Source organism: Solea senegalensis, linkage group LG20, assembly GCF_019176455.1.
Source record: "Solea senegalensis isolate Sse05_10M linkage group LG20, IFAPA_SoseM_1, whole genome shotgun sequence".
NCBI lineage: Eukaryota > Metazoa > Chordata > Actinopteri > Pleuronectiformes > Soleidae > Solea > Solea senegalensis.
This window is the reverse complement of record NC_058039.1, coordinates 19356898-19379848: the sequence shown is the minus strand read 5'-3', so window position 1 is coordinate 19379848 and position 22951 is coordinate 19356898. Positions and strand designations below refer to the sequence as shown.

Genomic DNA, 22951 nt, shown 5'->3' with positions numbered 1-22951 from the left:
AACATGGAGGCTGTTTTTGTTTTTTAACATTAGCTCCGCTGCTCCACGGTCGTTTGTGCCCTCATGATTCTGGGTCAGTGACAGCGAACACTGTGTCACTAAGTAGCTCTGGTTTTAGCTCAGTTACGTTAAGTGATTTGTGCTCAGCAACAACAGTGGGATCGGCGAGGCTGATTGATGTTGTTGCCTGTTCATTTTGGGGAGAACTCTGATAGTTGACATAATCAATGGGGGACTTTTTCAGGTTTTCCAAAGTCTCTATAAGAGTTTAAGAGCTGAGAGAGAGAGAAAAGGAAACATTTCCACACAGTCACACAAACATTGCAGGATGATATTATAGAATCTATTAGCACAGTGTAAAACACAGTGTCCCAAAATGTCCTTTTGTTTGCTTTTCAGGTTTCAGGTGGATCATTAAAGAATACACGACACACCAGTCATTGACCTCCCGAACAGTCGGTGAAAGTCGCTGGATCTGAAAAAGCAGGCGGTGGATTTACCTTTCCTCGCTTTATACGGAAGTATCCGCATGGATAAGGATATTCAATAAGTACGACAGACTTTCAGAAAAGAAAAAAGACTGGGTCTGCTCATCCAACTGCACTGAGCCACTTGCTTTTTCCCTCGCTCCTTCGAAGACGTCACACTTATCGTGATAAGTGATTGTGAGCGGAGCAACATGTCTCGATTGATCAGCCTGAGAGTAAAAATCTATGCTGTGCTGTTCTGTATTACATTTTCAATGTTCCTGTTCACGTACACTTACCGAGACCCGCTCAGTCACTTCTCCAAGGACCGATGCGCCTGTCTGACCTGCATGGCGGAGCTGGAGGACAACCCGTGGTTTGGCGAGCGCTTCAATCAGTCCATCCACCCACTGATGACCAGAGAGAGCAGCGTCCTCTCTGAGGAAACCTTTAAATGGTGGCAGGTGAGTTTCTCGAGGGAATGATGGGATGCCATTCTGCTCCTGTTAAAAAAGAAAACACTGTCGTTGTACATCAACACCAAATTTTGCGTGTTAAATTAGAAATTTGAACAATATACAACATTGTTTAAAGTAACATTTGTTTCAGTGTCCAAAAACAGGCCGAAAAATGGAAACTATGTACAGGCGTTTTTCCCAACTCTCTCCTCTCTGATGACAAAGACGCTGATTCGCCTTCTTCCTGCAACAGCGCGAGTGATGTTGCCGTAATAACCACATTTTGCTTTTACGTGCAACTTCTCTGCTTTCACAAACTGCAGGACACCGAGCGTCACCTGCGATACGCTCGGTGTTAAAGGGTTGAAATCCTCTCCACAGCCCGATTGTAACCAATGAATTAAAGCATTGTCACAACAATTTAAAATGTCCGTTACCTGTGGAACGGACAGGCGTGTAAAAACACCATCCAACACCTCCCCCTCATGCGCGCAATCCTCTGTAGTTGCTACGGCACGATCTATAACAGTAGCACTCACGCACACACACCCATTTATTTGCTGTCTCTCTGAGTTCAAAGAGCCCCTGTAGACAGAGCTAAGCTGGCCCCGAGGTTATTTCACAAAATGTGCTCGCCCTCTCAAGCTCCGCTGCCCCCGTGTTTGGATCACCCCTGATTAAAGTGGCCCCGGAGCCGCCACAGCTGCCTCTGAGACCTGTCTCTGTTTGTGTCACCAGGGGCTGCAGCGACCACAGCCCCTGGCCAGCTACACCGGCCTGATCGAGAGACTGTTCCAGCTCATTCCGGACAAGGTCGTCTACATGGACGCCGGCTCTGATCGCTGCAGGACCTGCTCTGTGGTGGGGAACTCTGGGAACCTGAATGGCTCCGGCTATGGAGAACTGATCGATGCCGCTCATTTCGTTATACGGTGAGTTAGCAACAATAACAGTGACAGTAGCGCTGCGCCATTCTGGAAAAAAAATTGTTTTTTGCTTGGAATTTTTCACAAATGGAAATGTTTATTGTACTCATGAACAAAAGATTAGAAGCATTCAGTTAGTGGCCCTGCATTACTGTTGTTGTGTCGGACTATGGCCTTAGCTCGATTAAAGTGTGCATGTAAACGTACTGACCGATCACTACGTATTTTCCTCTGGCTACTGTAATTCAGAGGCAGACTCACCCTAGACGAGAGCTTTTTATTTTGATTTATTTTAATACATTTTGTTTATTTCTGCTGTATCCCAGTCTACATTCACTAGAACGTTTGATAAAAATTGACCGTTAGTCGTATTCAAATGTTTGTCTCGAGCCCTGAGGCAGTGGAGTATCTGTGGCACCATTGAATGACTCGTAAAAGATGGAAAACACAGGGGGATTTTCTCCGAGAGGTTCGGGTTGTGGCCATTCTGCTGTTAAACATGTGTCTTCATTATAAAAAACAAATAAAAAATCAAGCTAATTTTGACATCAGACGGTCTGTTTTCGGATTTAGGATAAATGTTCCAAATTCCAGCTGAAGTCCAGCCACTGTGAGCGTAGACTTAAAACCAGTGCCTTTCACATACCCACAATGCAATTCACCCAGATCCTCTAAAGCCTCCTTTATAGACCATTATGAATATTGAGCAGCAGTGGCTTATCAGCTAAAGCCCCTTGTTTGCTCAGCAGATTGCTGTTGTAAAATAGATTTGATTTTCGCCAGACAGTCAAAATAAGTACTTTGGCTTCGGAATAATGGAATTCTGTGAGTGTGTGTTATTTGTTCCCCGGTACTAAGTCGTCGTAGCACTGAGAATTAGATTTAAATGAAGAACACTCAACAAAAACATTGTCACAAATCAACTTTGCAGACTCAGTATTGAATTGTCATTTAAGCTTGAATCTACAACCTGGACCTCGTTACTACACTGAACCATCGACCTGGCAGTTAGAGAGATCAAAATATCAAGATAATCAAGAAAATAATCAACAGATAAATCAATTATGATTATTTGTGCCAAGTCCGACTAAGCATATACATGTAGCAGTAATCGGACTATGAATCGCATTGTCCAGACTAGCTTGAGTTTAGTCAGACTAATGTGTTTAGGTGACATTAAGAAAACCAATTTATTTTCTTAGTCTGACTAAAAATTGGACTTTTAACAGTGAGTGAATATGGTGGATAAACTGTTATGACATTGGCAACCCAAGTCTAGTTCCATGCAATGTCAATTAGGGCCACAACAAATAATTGATTACAAAATTACCCATCAACTATTTCGATAATCAGTTAATCAAAATAGAATAATTTTGGTTTGTTGACACGACATTTTTTGCACAGAAACAAATATTACATGTATCAAGAAAATAATCAAAAGATAAATCAGTTATGATTATTTGTGCCAAGTCCGACTAAGCATATACACGTAGCAGTAATCGGACTATGAATCGCATTGTCCAGACTAGCTTGAGTTTAGTCAGACTAATGTGTTTACGTGACAAGAAAACCAATTTATTGTCTTTGTCTGACTTTTAGCAGTGAGTGAATATAGTGCATAAACAACATGACATTGGCACTGAAACAAGAAACCCAAGTCTAGTTGCATGCAATGTCAATCAGGGCCACAACAGTGAATTGTCAGATGAGCCAGTTTTCTTGTTCAACGTTTGTCTCGTCTTGTCCTTCAATATTTCTTGATGCAGCGCCGCCTCAGACTAGGAGGGGAAATACGTTATTCAAAAGGTTTGGTTCGTTTCACTAAAGTGCGAAAGTGTGAAAATAAACTCGGACGGCCTGAATGAGTCTAGTCTGGCGGAGACTATTAGGTGTGAAAACGGTCTTAGTCCTGGTCCTGTGGACCCAGTAACCTGCACGTTTGAGACGTTTCCTTGCTCCAACGTGTTGCTCCTGATTCAACTTAGTGGGCCATTATCAGGCTTCTGCAGTGTGTGCTGATGGGAGCTGGGAACTAACTTGCACTAAAACATGCAGGGCACTGGCTCCTGCATGCTCCCCAGGACCAGGATTACTGCATGCTTTTTGGTTCATTTGGTGCTCCTTTGCTACAAAAATGTGATTTTGAATGACGACACATTTTTCAATATTATGGTGACATAAAGTTGGACAGCCGAGCCTTTGAGGGCAACACGGTGTTCACAACACGTTTCTCAAAGAGCAGAGTCGCTCATATGTCTTTTGAATGCAGAATATTATGTGATTGTTACATTATCATATTTTATTTGAATAGAAGTGTACTGTCGGTGATGTGTGACTGTCTCATCGCTCATATTTATCCTTGTGAATTGAGGATCAGCTGCGCTAATATCCTGCATGATGATGTAAGCCCTGGCAAATAACCTTCTTTAGATGGATCTCCTAAAGCCAGCAGATGTAATGGGTCGACACATAGTCACATTAGTAACTCAGAATAATCCCCGTTTGAAATAGTGGGTTTTTCACACAAACCACCGCCACGCGAGCTTTGGAGCTTTAGCCGTCTGTTGGAATTACGATTCAGAGAATGAACCTGCTGTGATTACCATAATAATGTGTTCCTGAGGCCCATGAGTAACTGCAATGCACCTTTTAAAGAGCTTCTTCCCCACCGCACACCTCTCACTCTGAAGTTTGTAATCACTGCCCTCAAACATGAATTTACTTAAGCTGTTTTTGGTTGTACATCTTTTAAATGTGTCATAATTGCTGCAATTTATTTTTGATTAAGATTTCATTCACCCTCACTTTTTTACATTCCGCAATCAAACCTCTCCCCCCAGAACCCATTTGTTATTGTGACACAAAGTACAATGGAGTACAAGCGCTTGATTGCCTCTTGGGCTACCTACACTACAAATGTGTCACCAGGGCACTGTAAGAAACAAAGACCATCCATCAAATGTCCATTTGGAGGTTGTGGGTTGTTTTTTGTTTTTTTTGTTTCCAGGAAGCATACAAAAAATAGACTGAAAACTCTGATGATTTAAGTGCAAAGTCAGGCGGGGATCGTAAAAAGAATGTATGCAAGACATTCAAGCTTTATTCTTACTTGCTAACAGCGTTTAACAGAAATCTACACACACACACAACTGTGTCGTAAGTGATCGTCCTCCCTGAGTAATTGACATCACTTTGTACCTAGGAGATGACACGAGGTTTACTATTACAGTAAGTGCTGTTGAACAATGACTGTTTGACCCCTTTATTCAGTGCACAGGTGCTGTGAGTGGCACCAGTAGGGTCAGAAATGTATTTCTGCATACCTTGGTGGTAACATGTGGTTATTTCAGTAAATTCTATTTGTTGTAATCCTTAGAACACAGAGCATTTCAGCTGCTTTCATCCTTTGCTATGTTATACTTTGTGCAGTCTATACAGAGGCTATAAGAATGTAATGCAATAAAGAGTGTCTTTAGCCAATCTGACCAACTGTATAAACACACCTGAAAAAAGTAAAAAGTACTTAAAATGTTAAGGAATCGGGCTGAATTTATGAAATTTGGAAATAAAAATGCAATATAATATGAATCATAACTTTGATTATATCGATCATAACCTGAATATGCGACTTCTTTTTTAATGAATGAATCAATGAGTTTGACGCGGCTAGCTCAAACGTACTAGGTCGAGTTCATTCAAATGTGCAGACTAGCCACTTTTGTCTAAAATGGCCGACTTCTGGGTGGGCGGAGCTAATGGAAGTACATTGGAAATTATGAGAGCAACAAGTGTACCGAGTTTGGTTGAAATCGGAACAACTATGTGCGACTTAGACACGATAGAAAACTTTCTTTCGCGTCAGAAATTTCCCAAAAATTCCTCAAGAAAATTTGGAGTAAGCCCAACAAATTTCATCCCGAGCGACCGCTTTTGTTTTGAATTTCTGGAGGCGCTATAGAGCCCTGGGGCTATGAATGGGGTTCGTGCCCGATGCCACTATCGCATTTTTTCGTTCTCAAAAATGACCGAAAGCCACGGATATAATAATAATCTGAAGGATATAACAATAGGTTCCTCGCAGAGTATACTTTAGCTCAGGTTGGATGTGGTGTATGACTGAATCTTAAACTGCAGTAAACATCACTTAATCTGATGGTTCTGCCTCATTAGCCTCGTCGGATTTAGTGCGTTCACAGAATTGGAAAGAACCGGCTCATTGTTGAGAGAAAATGTAAATAAACCAAACCCAAAGCATTGGTCTTTTTTACTGACTTCGCTAGTTTCACACGTACACTCACACTGTAGTTGCTTTTATCTCTCACAGAGTTGACTCCAATGTCTTGTTGGACATTCTGTTTGGCGCCGAGCGAGCGAAGAGCTAAACCTGCACTGAGTTTACGCCTCCAAATCCTCGCTGACACCTTATTAGATCGAGAATCGATCGCAACGCCCCGCTTTGCCCCCTGCGAGGCTTACAGTATATTAAAGAACATTTCTGAGCTGCTGGTAAAACATCAGTCCACACTCATGAAGAGCGTGGATAATGAAAGCTGGAAGCCATCGGATAAAGCTCTTTATTCAGTATTCATGTCATTCACTGTATTCCAAAGCCTGGAGTTTCAGAACCACACCTGAGACTCCTGTGCCTTTGTCTCATGTGTTCATCCTGCCCTCACCCCCTCATCTGGTGAGGCAGCTGAAAATACATATATAGATATATACGCACTCTCAGTCACACAAAAGGAGAGACGTGGTGAGAATGAGACAGGACTGAAATACCTCTGACCTTTTAAGTGCTAGTTGGCTATTACATGCTGAATGATCCGGCAGCACTGTGGAGCACGAGGCCGTGTTATGGAACGCTGTGGTTCACAGTTTCTTTGTGATTTCAGGACAAAATGAAGCAGTAGCTCCATTTAAATAGTGTCCAGCAGCCGGCAAATACATGAAAATAAGCACTCTCACGTTTGGTGCCAAAGGAACGGTGGTGGAGTGGATCAGAAGGTTGTGGGTCCGATCCCAAGTTAGGGTGAAACGTGGTCTTCACTCCTCACAAGCAGGCTTTTAGGGTCTTTGATGCACACACACACACACACACACACACACACAGGGCAGAGAGAATCAGCGAGTGTGAAGCCTAAATGTCAAGCTAAATAATTGAAGTCAAACAAAATGGCAACACATTCTGATATCAGACTATTGATCAGTGGGTTCAAAGGGTCAAAGATCCTGTCAGTGTCAACTTTTAATGGGAATTACGTCGCTTGTGTTTCTTCATTTACGGTTTCATTTTTGACGTTAAATCACAGTTTTAGGCCAATGTTGAAAGAAATTTCAAAATTGAAAGAAAGAATTCTGACTTTAATCTCAGAATATACGCTGTTATTTTTCTTTCTTTCTTTTTTTTTTTACATGTGGCACTAATACTCTTCCATACAAACAAATATTGGCCTAAAACTGCGATTTAACGTCAAAAATAACCACAAGCGACACAATTCTTTTTCAAATAACATTTGTTTGAATTTTTGTCTCTTCTAAATCATTAAAATGTCTGCCTTTGTGGATGTTTTTTGTTTTCCTTTTTGAAGTGAAATCATTCGCTCAGTCCATCTGATGTGGTGCGGCTTCCTGGTGGTGTTCACATGCTGAGATCTGAAGAAACACGTCTATGGTCCAGCAGCTGCATCTGAAAACTCAGATGTTTGTGCAGAAAAAAAAGGAGAAATCAACGCGACTTAGCTTTTAAGAGTGATTTCATTTGAGTGAATTTGATTGATGCTTAAAGTCCCTTATGTTGTAAATCACTCGTCACGCTTTCTCCAGGCGACTGACTCGTACATAAGCTCCAGGATTTGAACGCGTGAAACTATTGATCGCTATTGTTCCGCAGTAATGTGTTATTTGCTCATTCATTTGCGTCGTCTGTTTTTAACCTAAGAAATTTCTCTTTAAGGTAAAAAAAAGAAAAAGAAAAAGCAAAGCATTGTGTTGTGAGAAATGGGCTTGTTTCAAAAGCTCAATACATCTGCTGCACTCCGTCTCAGGTCCATCTGCTGCACATTTCCATTGCTAAGAGGAACGTCAGAGCAGAGGCTGAATATTGATTAGGACCGATCTGAAATATTCGCGTCCTTAGAGCACTTGACACCACACGCCCCCACAAGATTAAGTGAACCAACAGCTCACTGAATCCACTTAACAACTTAACTTCCCCACGCAGACCTGCATTATTGTAAAAGTGCCATACATGTACACAATGTTTGTCTTTCTTTCAAGAAATTGTGTAAATTGTGTGCATTTAGATATTAAACGGGACGTAGCTTGACCACTTTATGTAAATTAAAATACTGCAGCATCTAATATTGTTTATTGTTTAACCCTTAGTGCTCATGCGACACAGATCTGTGCTACAGGTGCAACTATGGTAAATTGTCGTGGGAATAATACACAATTCCTTATATGGACGTCCTGTGTGTGTGTGTGTGTGTGTGTGTGTGTGTGTTTATAGGTCACATATTCAGGCTTTTGTCATCTTCTAATATGTTGTTGAGTCAAAGTTAAATTTCACAACTTCAGTGCGATTTTTCCACATTTTGAGTATTTTGCTCAGGTGTGTTTATATTGTTTGTGAAAAAAAGGATATAAGACACTCTGTGTTGCACGTTCTTATAGCCTCTGTATAAACGGCATGTTTTAACATGGTAATGGAAAAAAAAGTAGCCAACATGCTCTGTGTTCCACTGTGGTCCCAGCTCGACTCTACTCACCACGGCACGGTTTAGTTTGGTTTTCCACTACAAAAAATAGTACCTGCTCAACGTGGGCGGAGTCATCACTGCACGGCTGCATGAAACTGCTGTGACTTCGTTTCACTCACACACACAAACGAGTGAAGAGTGACTTGTAAAGCAGTTGTTTTCAGTGTAACTGAATCATTAGAATCAGTACTTCCTCCATGATCGTGATCAGCAGTGCTGTCGCTAAATACACCAGACTCCTCTGTTAAATATGGAGATTTTAGACATTTCCCTGGTAAGTGTTGGAGATTAACCCACATTTTCAGGATTGTTAAGTCTTTTTAACTCATCTACAGTTCGGCATTGTTCGGCTTTCATTCTCGTGTCAGACGTCTCTTCCTGTGATGACGCTCTGACCAATCAGTGGCCGGCAGTCTGGCGACGTCACGCATGGTACCGCCTCAGCTCGCCTGGAACCTAGTCAGAGCAGGTACTAAAAGTACCTGGTACCAGGTTCAATGCTAGTGGAAACACAACCTGGCTGTGCCGAGGTGAGGTGAGCCGGTGGAAACACACCATAATAGTTAAGTTAAGTTATAATAGTTAGTTAGGGATCAAGTGCATGCAGACGAGGAAGGGGGCGGGGTAGACAGGAACCTGAAACAGAGACAAGGGTGAGTGATTTCAAAATAAAACAGGAAGACAAGACATGGAACATGAAGGGAGAAACAAAACAAGATACTTAACGGAAGTGACAGATCATGACACACATATCATTAGTATTATGGATGAGAACGCCATCACAAGTGATCGATCATGTCTTAAAAATACTAATATAGGCAGAGGCAAAATAAAGAGCTCAGAAGAAACAAACATTTGAGCAGCTCAGTAAAATCTCTGTGGTGCGGCGGTGACGGATTTCTTTGATGGGTGACACAGTGGCGTCATCTCTGCCCACACAGCTGTGCTTTTTCTTTTTGCAGCGGACTCTAAAAGTCCCTTTTTTTGCTGTTGCAATTCTTAAATTCTCACATGATGTAGCTGCCATTAAAGGGAGGAACCCGCCACTGTAGTCCTGTCAGACGCTGTTGTCTCTCTGCTGAGATACTGCTCCATTAAACCTCCCTCTCTCTCTCCCACACACACACACACACACACACACACACACGCATCGCAGTTTCAGTTGAGTCGTAGCCATGAATCTGGTTTTGGGTTTCCAAGAGAAAAAAAAAAACTTCCAGGCTTCACTTCCCTGGAAAGTTGACAGAGGAAAAGAGATCTCATTACTTTTTAATGGCGAGTAAAACAGCTTGTGAGGTGGACCGAGTAGCTGTGTTAGCGTAATGTATTCTGTTAAGAACTTGCCCCTGCTAACAGAACGCAGAACGACCGATGATCCCAGTCGTCATAATAATCAGTCCTGTGTCCATAATAACCACAGACACATCTGCTGTGACTGCTTTATTGCTGGTGACTGACGGGCCTGGCCATCGTCATTCCAGAGCATCAGTTAGCTGCGACAGCACGTCTCCACTTCCCTTTTGTTCTCATAAAGGCTCATTTGTGTCACCTTTACTTACAAAAAGAGATCATTGTCGGACGATGTTGCCATCGTCTCTGCACGAGCAGTTGCGGTGTTCGCTCCCGGCATCGGTTTCTAAACGACTGGTTATGGCTCGGTAGCAAATATGTGTTATTACTGTTAGTTTTTATTAATCCCCTTAGGGAAAGTATTCCTCTGCATTTTGACCCATCCTAGAATTAGGAGCAGTGGGCTGCCACACTGAGTGGCGCCCGGGGAGCATTGGGGGGATGGGTACCTTGCTCAGGGGTACCCCAGCCCTTTTTGGCCGGGTGGGGATTTGAAGTCAAGTTCCCTTTCCACTTGGCCACAGGCTGCCCCTAGAAGATGTGAAAACAAATCAAGTCATATTTCCATTGACGTGGCATGCGAGAGTCTCTGGCAGTGTTGTTTTTGGCAGCCATTTTAGATTTAGTCTTAGTCTTAGTCTTTTGGACTAAAATACTTTACTCAATTTCTAGTCATTTCTATATGTATCTCAAAAAGGTTTTTGTCTAGTCAAAAAGAAGTATATTCTTTTAACAAATTCATGTAGGTCAATAAGTATTGGAGATTGCTGTTGGGCAGAAACCTTTTATCTCCATGTTTTAACTTTTCAACTTTTTTTTCCAACATATTTCAACAGTTTTTTTCATGAATTGTTGCCCTACTTACTTATTTCCTCCGCCGGTGGTGCGACGTGACCGGCTCTAGATCGGCTTGGGAAGGCTCGGGGCGAAGGTGGCAGGCGGCTCCAGCCATCTGCTTTACAACGACCCCCCGCCCAGACCTTGCCTTCTTCGGCCCGCCGGTTGCCCCCCTCACCAGGGGTTGTCAGTGGACCCGGGGACGTGGCCCCTCTGCCCCCGGCGTGACTGCCAATCAGAGTGGACTGTCCTCAGTGTGCCCCAACCGCGCTGCATCGCCCGGGCGGGGAGTGGCCCGCGTAAATCGGGGCGCCAGGGGTCGCTGGCGATGCTGGCAACCAACCTGACCCGAGGTTTTAATGGACAGATTACACACACAATATGCATTTTAAATGTCTCACAGACCGCCCACTAACATTTACGTCCTTTCTCGTCTAACCGACGAAAACTCACACACGTCTAAACATGTTTTAGTCATCAAAGATCCATGTTTATCTCGTCGCTGTCTCGTTATCGTCATGAAAAAAAGGGGCGTCAACAAACCTGTTTCTGAAAGAGCCAAAATTGGTGTGTTGGTGTGTTTTGTGCTGGTTTATATTAAATCTGGGGGCTAAAGTTAGACCATGGAGTCCTGGATCGAGCTTGTGTCTTGTTTTTGTCCACAAACCAAAAAGGATTCCGTTTTTAATGATTCCTTTGTTATGTGGAGCCAAGAAATGAAGAAAATATTCACATCTAAGAAGCTGAAACCATCAGAAATCTTGTTTTAATCATGAAAAAAGCTTCACACCAATGAACTCACAACCACACATTACACATCACCGATATAACCAAAGAATTGGACTTCCACTTTTACAAGTAGTTAACTTATATTGCATTGAACTGTGTCTGACACAGGAGACTTTACTGTAACTCTAATGATTTAAGCTGCAACTTTAACTGTAAAACAAAAATATTTCCTGAGTCCCGACAGGCTCCGGCTGAAAATGTCAGCTTGTTGTATCGCTGTCGTCTCAGAGTCAGTAATGAGGAAGATGATATCGCTCAGACCAGAAACACCCAAACAGGTATTGCTTGTCACAGGTGGGAGTCGGCTTCACGATCTTTCCGCTCACAAATCCAAGTGCCACTGTCAGACAGTGTCCCCTCCAATTACTACTGCACACTGACTGAGTATTGTTGGACATACTAATAGGAACCTGTCGCCCAGCTGGGCATTAAATGACCACTCGAGTTTCCCTCAATGGCTGTTGTGGAATCAGACGCGTGGTGTTTTTGTCAGCGATGGTGACATTACCTCTTCCCCTCTGTTGATTATGGATATTAATATAACATTTGGCAGAATTCTCTCATCTTTTCCGAACATAAAGTGGATGGAAAATGTCTAACCATATATGTTTACGCTTGCAGAATAAACCAGGGTCCCACCAAGGGCTTTGAGAAGGATGTGGGCACCAGAACAACTCATCGCGTCTTGTATCCAGAGAGCGCCATAAATGTGGACAGCGACACCTGGCTGGTGCTGATCCCTTTCAAGAACCAGGATCTGCAGTGGATCGTTCACAAGTAAGTGTTCCCGTCCATCCATCCATCCAGTGGCATGCACATACTTTTTGAAGGGCAGGGGTGAAAAGAAAAAAATGATATACTACTTACTAGTTATATACTTTTCTTTTTTTTGAGTACCAGATTGCTGCAACAAACCAATTAGCTCCCTGTTCCTATTTGGTTGCCATAACCAGCATAATCACTCAGTTTTAATCTCCAGCTGCCTCATTTTCATTTTCAATGATCCATAAACATTAGCTTAATTACCGGACATCCAGAAAAGGAACCTGTGCCAATTTATACTGCTGCCAATAACTTGCCACGTCCCATGTTAGATGGACGGAGGACGAGTAAATCCAAACAAATGTTTCCTGTAAATGTGCCGTTGTCTTCCGACTCTGCCAAAGCAATCATTCTGCATCATTAAATTCCACTTTACGGGGCAGCGCCGTCAGCATCGGCCCAGTAGCTGCTACGTCTTCATTGGGTGTTATGAATTATTTTCTTATTCTGTCTTATCTTGTTAAGTCGGATGCCGCTGAATCCGTGAAGGCACACAGGGCGGAGTGCTTCTGATACTCATTTAAGGTACATTCCTGACTTTAAATGGCAGCTGTCCAGGGATACGAGTGCTTCCCCTCTGGAGTCTGGTCCGCCTGCAAACACATAATAGAACACATGACATCATTTCTTGACATTATATGATAGGCCAATATTCTAAATGGATGTCTACTGGGTAAAAATCACCTCACCTTTCCCTTCCAAGTGTGCTGGAGAGTCTCTGTCGCCTTCAACTAGCATCAAGACTAACTTTAGTTTGTCCGTTGTGGGCTATTGTTAAAGCATGGTGTTTCGAAATGTAAATATAATTGTTTTCTCTTCAATTACTGCCATGTGGAAATACTTTTAATCAAAGTTGTATACACTGAAGCTGCAGCAACTTCAGTCGTCTCTGCAGCTCCCAGGTTTTGGTTGCTTATGGCTCTTTTTCTCTATGGTCCCAGCTGGCCTCGCCTCGGCATGGTGCGGTTGGTTTTCTTTCATGTGAGCGCAATCTGACGCTGTCTGTGGTGCTGAAAATGCCCACTGTGACCATATGTGAAATGTTACCCCCCTCCACAGGTCCGTAATTATTCTTTTTTTCGTACTTGTCCCTAATACGCCTTCGTACTTCTGTTTATAGCGGAACAATATGTTTCGGGGATAGTGTGTTTCGCATCTTGCAAATTTCCTCAAGCTTCCTTAACCCTTAGCCCTCACGCGGCACAGTTCTGTCTTCTTATGTGTTGCTGAGTCAAAGTTATGATCCATTTTATTTCGCATTTTTAGTCGTGATATAAAATAACAAAAAAAGTCACAAAATTAGAGCGTTTTTTTCTTTTGTTTTTGTTCATAAAAACAAACCAAGTGAACAAATTTAAAACATTTTTACTACTTTTTGCTCAGTTGTGTTTATATAGTTTGCACAGATTGCTTTGGTTGTGCTGAATAAAAGGATGTAAGCCGCTCTATGTTGCAATCTATATTCTTATAGCCTCTGTATAAACTGTATGTTTTAACATCGCCATGGGAAAAAATGCATCCAAAATGCTCTGTGTTCTAAAGGTTAAAGTCCTTTGCACTTTCAGGCCACTGTAGGAAAACAGCTTTAAGTAATCTCGTCTGTAGCTCAAGATTATAATAGGTTGTTTCTCCACGTCAGTGAAAATGCTCTCTGCAGCCCTGTGCATTTTTAACACTAAGGTCTAAAATAACACAGCAGATGCATCACAGGTCATTTTCAAGTCACTTTAAATCATAGTGGAAGTGGTTGGGGCCTGTTGCACTGTACAGCACAGAATCCTGAACAGCAGCAGCATTTCATTACACCGCTCTGTGCAAGTGAGTTTTAATTAGACACAGTGATTGCCGCAGAGACAACGGCCTTGATACACCTCGCCTTAATTGGAAACCTTAGTTGGGATTGTGATCTTATTCTTTCTTTTTCTGCTCGGTCATTAGTATGCCGCCCTTTTCCCCTCACTTCCTCACCATGTTGGATTGATCAGACAGCTGTACTCTGTCAGTTCCTGTGTCTTTGGACTTCGGTCCCCAGCTCTGCCGTCATGGATGTGGCGCCACTGACTGAAGACGAACCCCGTGTTCATCAAAACGAGAGATTAACAAAGTGTGTGCTGTGTGTTAATCTGGCCAGAAAATAGACCAAATCTATGATAGCAGTCTTCAAAATGTGTTGCATGTGATCTGAATGATGGCTGTGTCTGGTGTGTCTCATGCTTTTGCACCTTCTCCTCCTCTCCACCATAATCATCCCCGTCCGTCTCCCTCCATTTACTACTGGTTATCAATCATTCCCAGAGGTTGGATCATATAATATATATAATAAACTTACAGAAGTAAAAAAAGAAGAAGCTATCAATCGTAACCATGGTTACGTCACTGAGAGCTCCTGTATGCTTGGTTTCCCCTATTTTCATATAGAAAATGGTGTTTTCTTTTGTGTTACAGAATGTCTAAGATGTCTGTGATAAAGGCTAACAAAAATAAGGTAGGTTCATTATTGTAAATTTCTTCTTCTTCTCCTTCTTCATCAAACCACTGTGTTTCTCATGGCTTATTTTCTTTTCTATGTGGTTCTGTCACTTTCTGTCATTTCATTATTATCATATTGTTATTGTTTTGTATTCTTTCCTCGATGCTAAACGCAGTCGCTGCTGTGCCTCGTGTCACAGCTAATGTGGATACTAATAAAGTAAACTAGACTATAATTCTCATCTGTACTATGGACTAAGGGCAAACTAATAAATATTTTATTCCATGTATCAATTTCTTTTATATCACCTCTGTAGTTCATTAATATAATGTTGAGAGTCGCAGGCGTGGTTTATTTTTGCCTCTTTCATGAAACTTAAAACTTTCTTTTGCAGGTGTTGATTTACAATCCCACATTTTTCAAATACGTCTACGACTCTTGGCTCGAAGGTCACGGAGGATATCCTTCGACTGGATTCCTCACCTTACTGATGGCTATCCACATATGTGACGAGGTAAGGAAGGAGAAGTGGCGCAGTGGCGCAGTGGCGCAGCGGCGCAGTGGCGCGCGACCTCGATCGACGAGAGCTTTTCAAATTCCTCTCTAAAGTGAAACAGCAACACATGCTCAAAGTCCTTGACTATTTTCAGAATGTGCTTTAAAAATAATAAGAAAATGTGGTTTTTGGACCTGAACTGATGTGAAGATTGAACAGCAGATAGATTGGCTGGTGATTTGTTTCTTGTCTCCTCCAGGTCAATCTGTTTGGTTTCGGGGCTAACCAGTACGGAAACTGGTACCACTACTGGGATAAGACGTACATGGCTGGAACGGCCCGACACCCAATGATCCATGATCGAGATACTGAATATAATGTCACCTTGCTGCTGGCAGAGAAGCAAGCAATCCAAATGTTTAAAGGCAGATAATAGCGAGCCAGTATGTGCAGTGGGACGAGCACCAAAGGAACCGCAGCAGCCTTTGAATCACTGGTTTCCCTTCACCTCACGGTGGGAGAAACATTTCCCTGATTTCCACAGACATTTATACGTCGAGTCTGTTCGTCTCTACCTTCTTCACAGACTTCACCGACTGGAAAATCTCGACTTTCCCTCTTTTGTTTCCAGACACAGGTCTCTGACAGACTGTCAAGACAAGACAAAAGCAACACTGCCACCTCTTATTACATTCAATCACATTTTTTGGTACCATGCCTGAGTATAATTGCCTTCCCTTATAGGGACATTTGAGAAGAAACGGATAATTAAGTGTTACTAATGTAACAAAAAGATGGAGGCAGATTATCTACAGTAGAAACCCCTTAAAGGGAGAAGCCGGAGACGGTACTGAAATTCTCAAAAAATGTAAAGTTAGCTCGTTATGGAGATGGGAAACCTTGCAACTTAAATTCCCTGTTTCCACCAACGTTTGGCTGAGTTTCATACATCACAGAAGTATTTGCTAAGTATTAGCATTTGCTTTTCCATTGTCAAACACTGAGATCCAGACCTACATTATATTTATATAAAGGGAGGAGCTCGCCACACTGGAGTGCTGGATGTCCTCCATTGTTGCCCTTTGTTTACTGTGTCTATTCTTCTTCTATTGTGGCGTCTAACACTATGCTGTATGCTGTATGCTATTTACAAAGCCGAGGGAGCTGCACAGATACACGCAAATCATGTATCCGCCCACAAGCTGAACTTAACTTATATACTATTTGGTGAAATCAAGGGCTAAAGTACTGTCGATGGCAACATTTTAAGGGTGTGTTTTTGGTAAAGTGAGGGGGCCTTGTCCGGGGAGTAAAGCCCATGTTGACCAGAGAGGCACAGAGTCCCATTCTGAACGCACAAACCACACTTTAGACCTTACAAGGTCAGGAGGTCACTACTGACACAGAATGGAATCTATTCTCAGATTAAAACCCAGGTCCGGCAAAAAGCTGCAGTGGACAGGATTGCTGATGGTCGAGTTTTCTCTCTTGACGCAATACCCAACAGATGACCTAAAGGCCTGTACTGTACATACTCTCCTCCAGGGCTGCGAGAAAAGACTGACGTCATTATTTTTCCTTGCAGCTTGTTCTCGACACCTCACCTGGGCAGGACTTATTTTCTTTTCTTGTGTGGCGTCCGACGACAGCTCTTGTGTGAGTCGTCGTATGAAATGTCTCGGCCAGGACGGCTAACTTTGTTCTCGTTCTTGCCGCCTCGAGAAAAAGAACAAACACTTTCTGTTCTTGCTGAGTATGTACAGGCCTTGAGGCTGTCTTTCCATCTCTGGGGGTTTCTCGCGATTAATGTCTGACTCTGTCCTGTTTTCAGTGTCTTTGGCGTAGTGGGGGTGGAGTGGCTCAGTGGTTAAAACCGGTACCCTGTATGCAAAATTCCATTGTAAGTCGTTTTGGATAAAAGCGTCTGTTAAATGACATGTAATGTAATGTAGTTTCAATCATCGACAGCCCAAATGTGCTATTAAGTTGTTGTTTCCTAATCCTGGTCCTCTGCGACCTGCTACGCCTGATTCAAAGGTGTGTTGGACCAAAACATGCAAGTGGACAACACACTACTATACAAAACATTGTCAGCAGTATAGTACAGTATAGTATGCCTATGCTTCAGGCTTCTAAATACAAAATAAACTCTGTTGTCAGACAAAGTGCCATAATAATTTGCTGTCATAATAATGTGGCATGTCATACAGAAATCTATTGTCCGCTGCCTGCTGATCTAAAGGTGTATGCCATATCTGATTTTAGTATAATTGACAGGCACACATTATAAACGTATTTTAATAAGCTTCACAACAAAAACATACGCACCACCAGCTATGCTGTAAATATCATGTCAGTGTAAATTTCCGTCCATAAAAGGTTTTATATTATAATCTAATGGCAAGTTTTGTTTATCAGTGATTCTGAGGCTCATAAACCGCTCGCACCACAGCTGCGGCTGACTTGTGTGATTGCAGCTGTAAGAGACAGCCCGAGTTGGCCAAAGGACACTTAAAATCAAGTCCACAATGAGTCCCAGGGAACATTCGCATGCACTCAGTGAGCACTTTACTCTGAAGAATGCCAAACTAATGCTTCTCAAGACAGACCCCGTTCTTACAGTGGCAAGTGCAACACATTTATGCCCCCCACTCCCCCACCCGCACCAGATTTTCCTACCAGTTGATCCAAATCTCTTGGAGCTATACATGGAGGCATGGTGCGAACTACGGGGGAGCCACGGGGGTCTCAGCCCCCCCTTAATGAGACATGAGCTCCCCTGGAAACATGATTTGTGAGATTTGGGGAGGCTATCTAAAATATTGGCAAAATATTGTTTTTTGATTCAGATTTGATTCAGATTTGATGCGTGTGAGGAGGTTGGATTTGATATGTGCTGACAAATGTACGACTTTATTCTTGAAGTCTGTGAATTATTATTTTTTTTCTCAATGTGGCCCAAATACTCCGTCATATTTTTTCTAACCTAATCGTCAGAGTAGGACACGGGAAATTTACCAGTGAGCTGAAGATGTTGGAATACTGCAGGTCCATTGTAAGGGGTCAGTTGTGGTCAAGTGTGTGGATTTAAAGTGCACCGTTGGCAGGAGCTTTTCCTGTCACTAGTTTTAGCCTAAAAGAGGCTTGACAGACCCATGTCACTGAATGTAGAGCTATTTAACATGTATCTTATTTCACTACCTGCTGCTTTAAATATGATTTTGTTATTATTAATAACACAGTTGTAGGGAACAGATCATTGGCCTGTAGACTGTGTCAGGGACTGTGTAATGAAGTGGGGACAGAGAGCCGAGCTATCGTGACTTAATCGATTGTATTTTTTTACCGCAGTAAATGTTTGTAAAAGTTTGAGGTGTCACACGGGCGCCATGTTCTTGTCCACATGCGTTGTGTCGTGGACGTCTACTGTAACATACTCAGCCTACAAAGGGGTGCCTTATCATTTTACCAATGACGTACATTTTTAAATGTACACTGTGACATGCATTTTTGATTAAACGTGGGTGTGAAGAGCCTTTACCATCTTGTTGTACTGTGATGTAATTATCTTTCTGGATTTGTCACTTAACTTGACAGGTTTACAGAATGTCAACAATGTCATATTTAATTGATGTGCATGATGTGTGTATGTTAGAGCCTTTTTAGGTGTAGTTTTTGCCTCAAATCGAAGTTTTCATGATGTAGACAACACACATACACGTCTACGTCTTTGATTTCACAGCTGTGATGAAACGCAGTAATTGCTGTTTCAGATTGGTGAGAGGTTTCTGATTTGCTGCACATGCCTTGTTTCATAACAGGACATTTTTGCTCCGTCTTTGTCTTCTTCATCGCTTGAAACCTGTCCGTCACCTTGTATGCCTCACAGTTTGTTTTACAGGGTACACTACTGTCACCTAGTGGACGGGAACATGCATCTAAATAAATCACTTATGAGACAGTGTAATGACTTAAACCTATATTCATTGTTTAATGATAAAATCCCGTTATTCGATTCCGTCTCTCTGAAGTGTGCCTGAGGAGTCACTGAGGAGTTATTTAAAAAAAAAAACATTTAATGAAAAGTCACATTTATATTCACTGTATATTTCTTTTCCTTGTCTGAGCGAAGATCTATGGCGGGCGACACGGTTGCTGTTGTATGTGGGAGAGATTGATAATGAAACCCTTGCATTATTCAGCTCTTGGGTGATCTGTGGACTCAGAAGAAAAAAAAAAAGAAGAATTTTCATCTTCTCAGCTGAAATGTCTGCGAATGACAAGGAGCTGAATAAATTATAAATAATACATTTGACAATTGAAACGCAAATTATGACGAGGGTGTGATATAGAGACGGTTGGTCGCTCGCATACTGGGTAAAGAGAAAATGCATCCGAAATATGTACAATTATAATTGAATAATATTCCTCATTTGGAGAGAAAATAATCTTATTAAAACTTCTCTCTCTCTGTCTCTCTCTCTCTGTCTGTCTGTCTCTCTCTCTCTCTCTCTCTCTCTCGCTCTCTCTCTGTCGTGTATTTCATTTGTTTTCTCATAGAGGATGGAATCAGTAAACATGGTCATTAATCACAAGCCTCTTTCTTTGTGGCAATCACTGCTAATTCATTTGTTTATTCTTCCATTGCATGAACACCAGCAGTTTTTCTTCAAGGTTCTTGTTTTTAAGGAATTAGGAATTACAAAGGTGAGCTATAGTTTTGTATCTCTGAAGAAAGAAATGTCTCCAAGTGCTGCTTTTCCTCCTCGAAGCCAACCTAGAAGTAAGAATATAGGGAACAGCCATCAAAGGGCAGAACTCTATTTGAGTCTATGGGGGAAAATGATCCTCCTCACTTCATTTATAATCTCCACAAACAACAATGGACACAATTAAAGCACGACACATTTAAGTGGACACCAGTGTGACGTCCAACAGGAGTCTGTTTGCAGGCGACACCTCTGAAGTTGTGTTTACAGGCTTCAATCACGCCAGTTGATTGACATGTCACGACACCACACGCCTCGTCGAAAGGAGCCAGTTGCATTTTGAATCCTCCTGGACAGTAGTTGGCGCCATGCACCACAAAGACTTGTAATCCATCTTATTACAAGAGAAGAAGAAGAATGAACAGCCTTAATGGACGAGTGAAATCTTTGTTCCAAAGTAAGTTAGAAGTAAGAAGTAAGTTAAAGTAAGACAGTCCTTTATTTGTCCCACAGTGGGGAAATATACATTACAGCCGCAAAGACAGTACAGATAAAGATAATAAATAATAAACATGCATTACCAAAAAATGTACAATATATAAAGATATTAACACTAAGACTATAAAAAAATGAGTTAAAGTAGAATGTAGAATGTACATTATCTATGTACATTACAGTTTGCAGAATATACAGTATGGACTTGATATTTACAGCATAAATAAATAAATAAATCCCAAATAAAATGGGAAATGATAGTATAAGTTTATTGCACTTGTGCAAATGTACAGTATGTTGCATGTGGAAGGGAGGACTGACGAGCCTGATTATGTGTGGTCTACTGAGAGCAATGCTTGTTTTATTTATGTTAGATCATTTGATGGTGGTTGTCTAATGACCCTAATCGTTACCCCCTGAAATAGCCATGGCCACCCCAAAGATAAAAGTCTGTCTCCGCCACTGCTGCACATTTGGTTTTTGTTTTGTTTTGCTTTGTTTTTGTTTCAATCCGTTACGAAGCAGCACCGGTTTCTTACACTCTGTAATTATAACAATGTAATAACATGTACAAAGTATTTAATGTGCTATACGTATCACATTAAAATGTTCATCTATGTTAAGAGCGCGCTAACGGGACAATGGAGTACGTAACAGGACCTAAAATGCTTTGTACACAATGACCTATGCTCATTAATATCTTAGCCATTCATTCATTCATTCATCCATTATCCACTGACTTTCCGTCGTGGAAGGAGCTCCGTGGAGCCAATCCCAGCAGACGTTGGGTGAGTGGTGGATAAGTTGCCAGCCTTTCACACAGGGCACCTCAATCAAATCCTATTTATTTATCATTCTCGAGTACTAATACTCATAAACCATGCACCGGCTTATGTGAGCTATGAAATAGAAGTTGTTGGTGTACTATTAAAATCCAGCTGGGAGCATAATAGTACAGTTTCAAATCAGTGGATTAGCGAGGTGCTCTGGAATATCTTCCAATAATAGTGCAAAAAGATGTGGTTATTATCTCACCAAGGAACTCTTGGATTATGGGACAACTAATTTTGTCCAATTACCAATAGATAAGATCCGTCTTTTAATGGACACAGCAGAATGAAGGACATTTGTTTGCATTATTATTATTATTGTTATTATTATTATTATTATTATTATTATTATTATTATTGTTAATATTATTAAGCAGAAACTGAAACAGAAGCGGAGGACAAGGACGATCACCAGAAGCAATATCAGTAATACCATGCAGATCACTGAAGACTTGAAGGCTTATTGCACCGTCATAGATAAGTGATGCATTTACTTTATTTATTATTAACTGTGAAATACCGTATATATACCTTTCATTGCAGTCTCATGCTGTCAGAGCATGTTTGTAATGCATCCATTATCTATAGCATTGAGTTATGGCAGCGTTAAGACCACACTCTGTTGCCACTGTGCTCACACGTTAAATCACTGGTTGGAATACAGAACAGTTTATACATACTCTTACAATGATTGTGACTTTTATGAGTCATAAAATGCCATGCGGTGTCTCCTGCCAATAACTCGTCACATTATCCGGCGCACGGTTTCCACTCAGGCTTCACAGGCCTCATAATCACATGTTTGCTTATGTATATGCTGAACAGGAGTTTTATCCAGTAATATATTAAACTGGCTTTTTCAAAACAACATGGAAGGGAAGTAGTTTCTCCAAGAAAAGCCATATCGTGCTAGACATTTGACTTGATGTATTTTATAACCGTTATATAGTCTAAGATGGAAATTCACGAGCAGTAAATAAAGCGAGTTAAATTAGCTCCTGCTGTAGTTTCAGCTGTGGCATAAACATGATGAACATAACGCACTGACATCAGTAATTAGCATCCAAAATTATACAAATCTGTTGCTGTGCTGAAATCGGGGGAAATATTTCAGCACAACAACTATTTTTTTTAAATGTAGACATTTCCACTCGAGACATTTTGGTGTAAAATCAGGAAATATGAAACAAAAAATACAGTTAATGGGAAATCCATTAGCCTTGACCATAAAGACACATTATGGGGACTGTTTTACAGCAGATATTACAGTGTGTCATAGTAGGAAAAACACAGTCTTTTAGATTCATAATAAAGGTCCACTTTACCCATAAAATATATGTTTTTACTAACCCTGTAAAGTCTGACACATGTAATGTAATGTAATGTAATGTAGATGCAGGAGAAGACGGAGCCTTCTGGAACTGCATTTGAAGTTTTGAGTTCTGACCAATGATTGGTCAAATGTCGTGGTAACGGAGTTTTGGGTGTCTCCGGATGTTACCAAATATAGCTCTTTGCCTGGCAAAGGGTTAAACATCATAACC

General features: G+C 41.5%; 1 protein-coding gene across 1 annotated transcript; it reads left to right on the top strand.

Annotated features, from left to right (window-relative positions):
• Positions 1-417: 417 nt before the first annotated feature.
• st3gal1l2 (ST3 beta-galactoside alpha-2,3-sialyltransferase 1, like 2) lies at positions 418-19310 on the top strand. Its single transcript, XM_044052155.1, has 6 exons — positions 418-931; positions 1664-1857; positions 12207-12362; positions 14853-14892; positions 15272-15391; positions 15633-19310. Exons 1-6 carry the CDS (start codon positions 680-682, stop codon positions 15804-15806), a joined length of 936 nt encoding a protein of 311 aa, XP_043908090.1. The 5' UTR covers positions 418-679; the 3' UTR covers positions 15807-19310.
• Positions 19311-22951: the final 3641 nt, after the last annotated feature.

Coding starts and splice junctions, on each gene's coding strand:
- st3gal1l2 (XM_044052155.1), top strand. CDS start 680: ATGTCTCGATTGATCAGCCTGAGAGTAAAAATCTATGCTGTGCTGTTC. Junction 1,858..12,206: donor GCCGCTCATTTCGTTATACG/GTGAGTTAGCAA, acceptor TTACGCTTGCAG/AATAAACCAGGGTCCCACCA. Junction 14,893..15,271: donor TAAAGGCTAACAAAAATAAG/GTAGGTTCATTA, acceptor TTTCTTTTGCAG/GTGTTGATTTACAATCCCAC.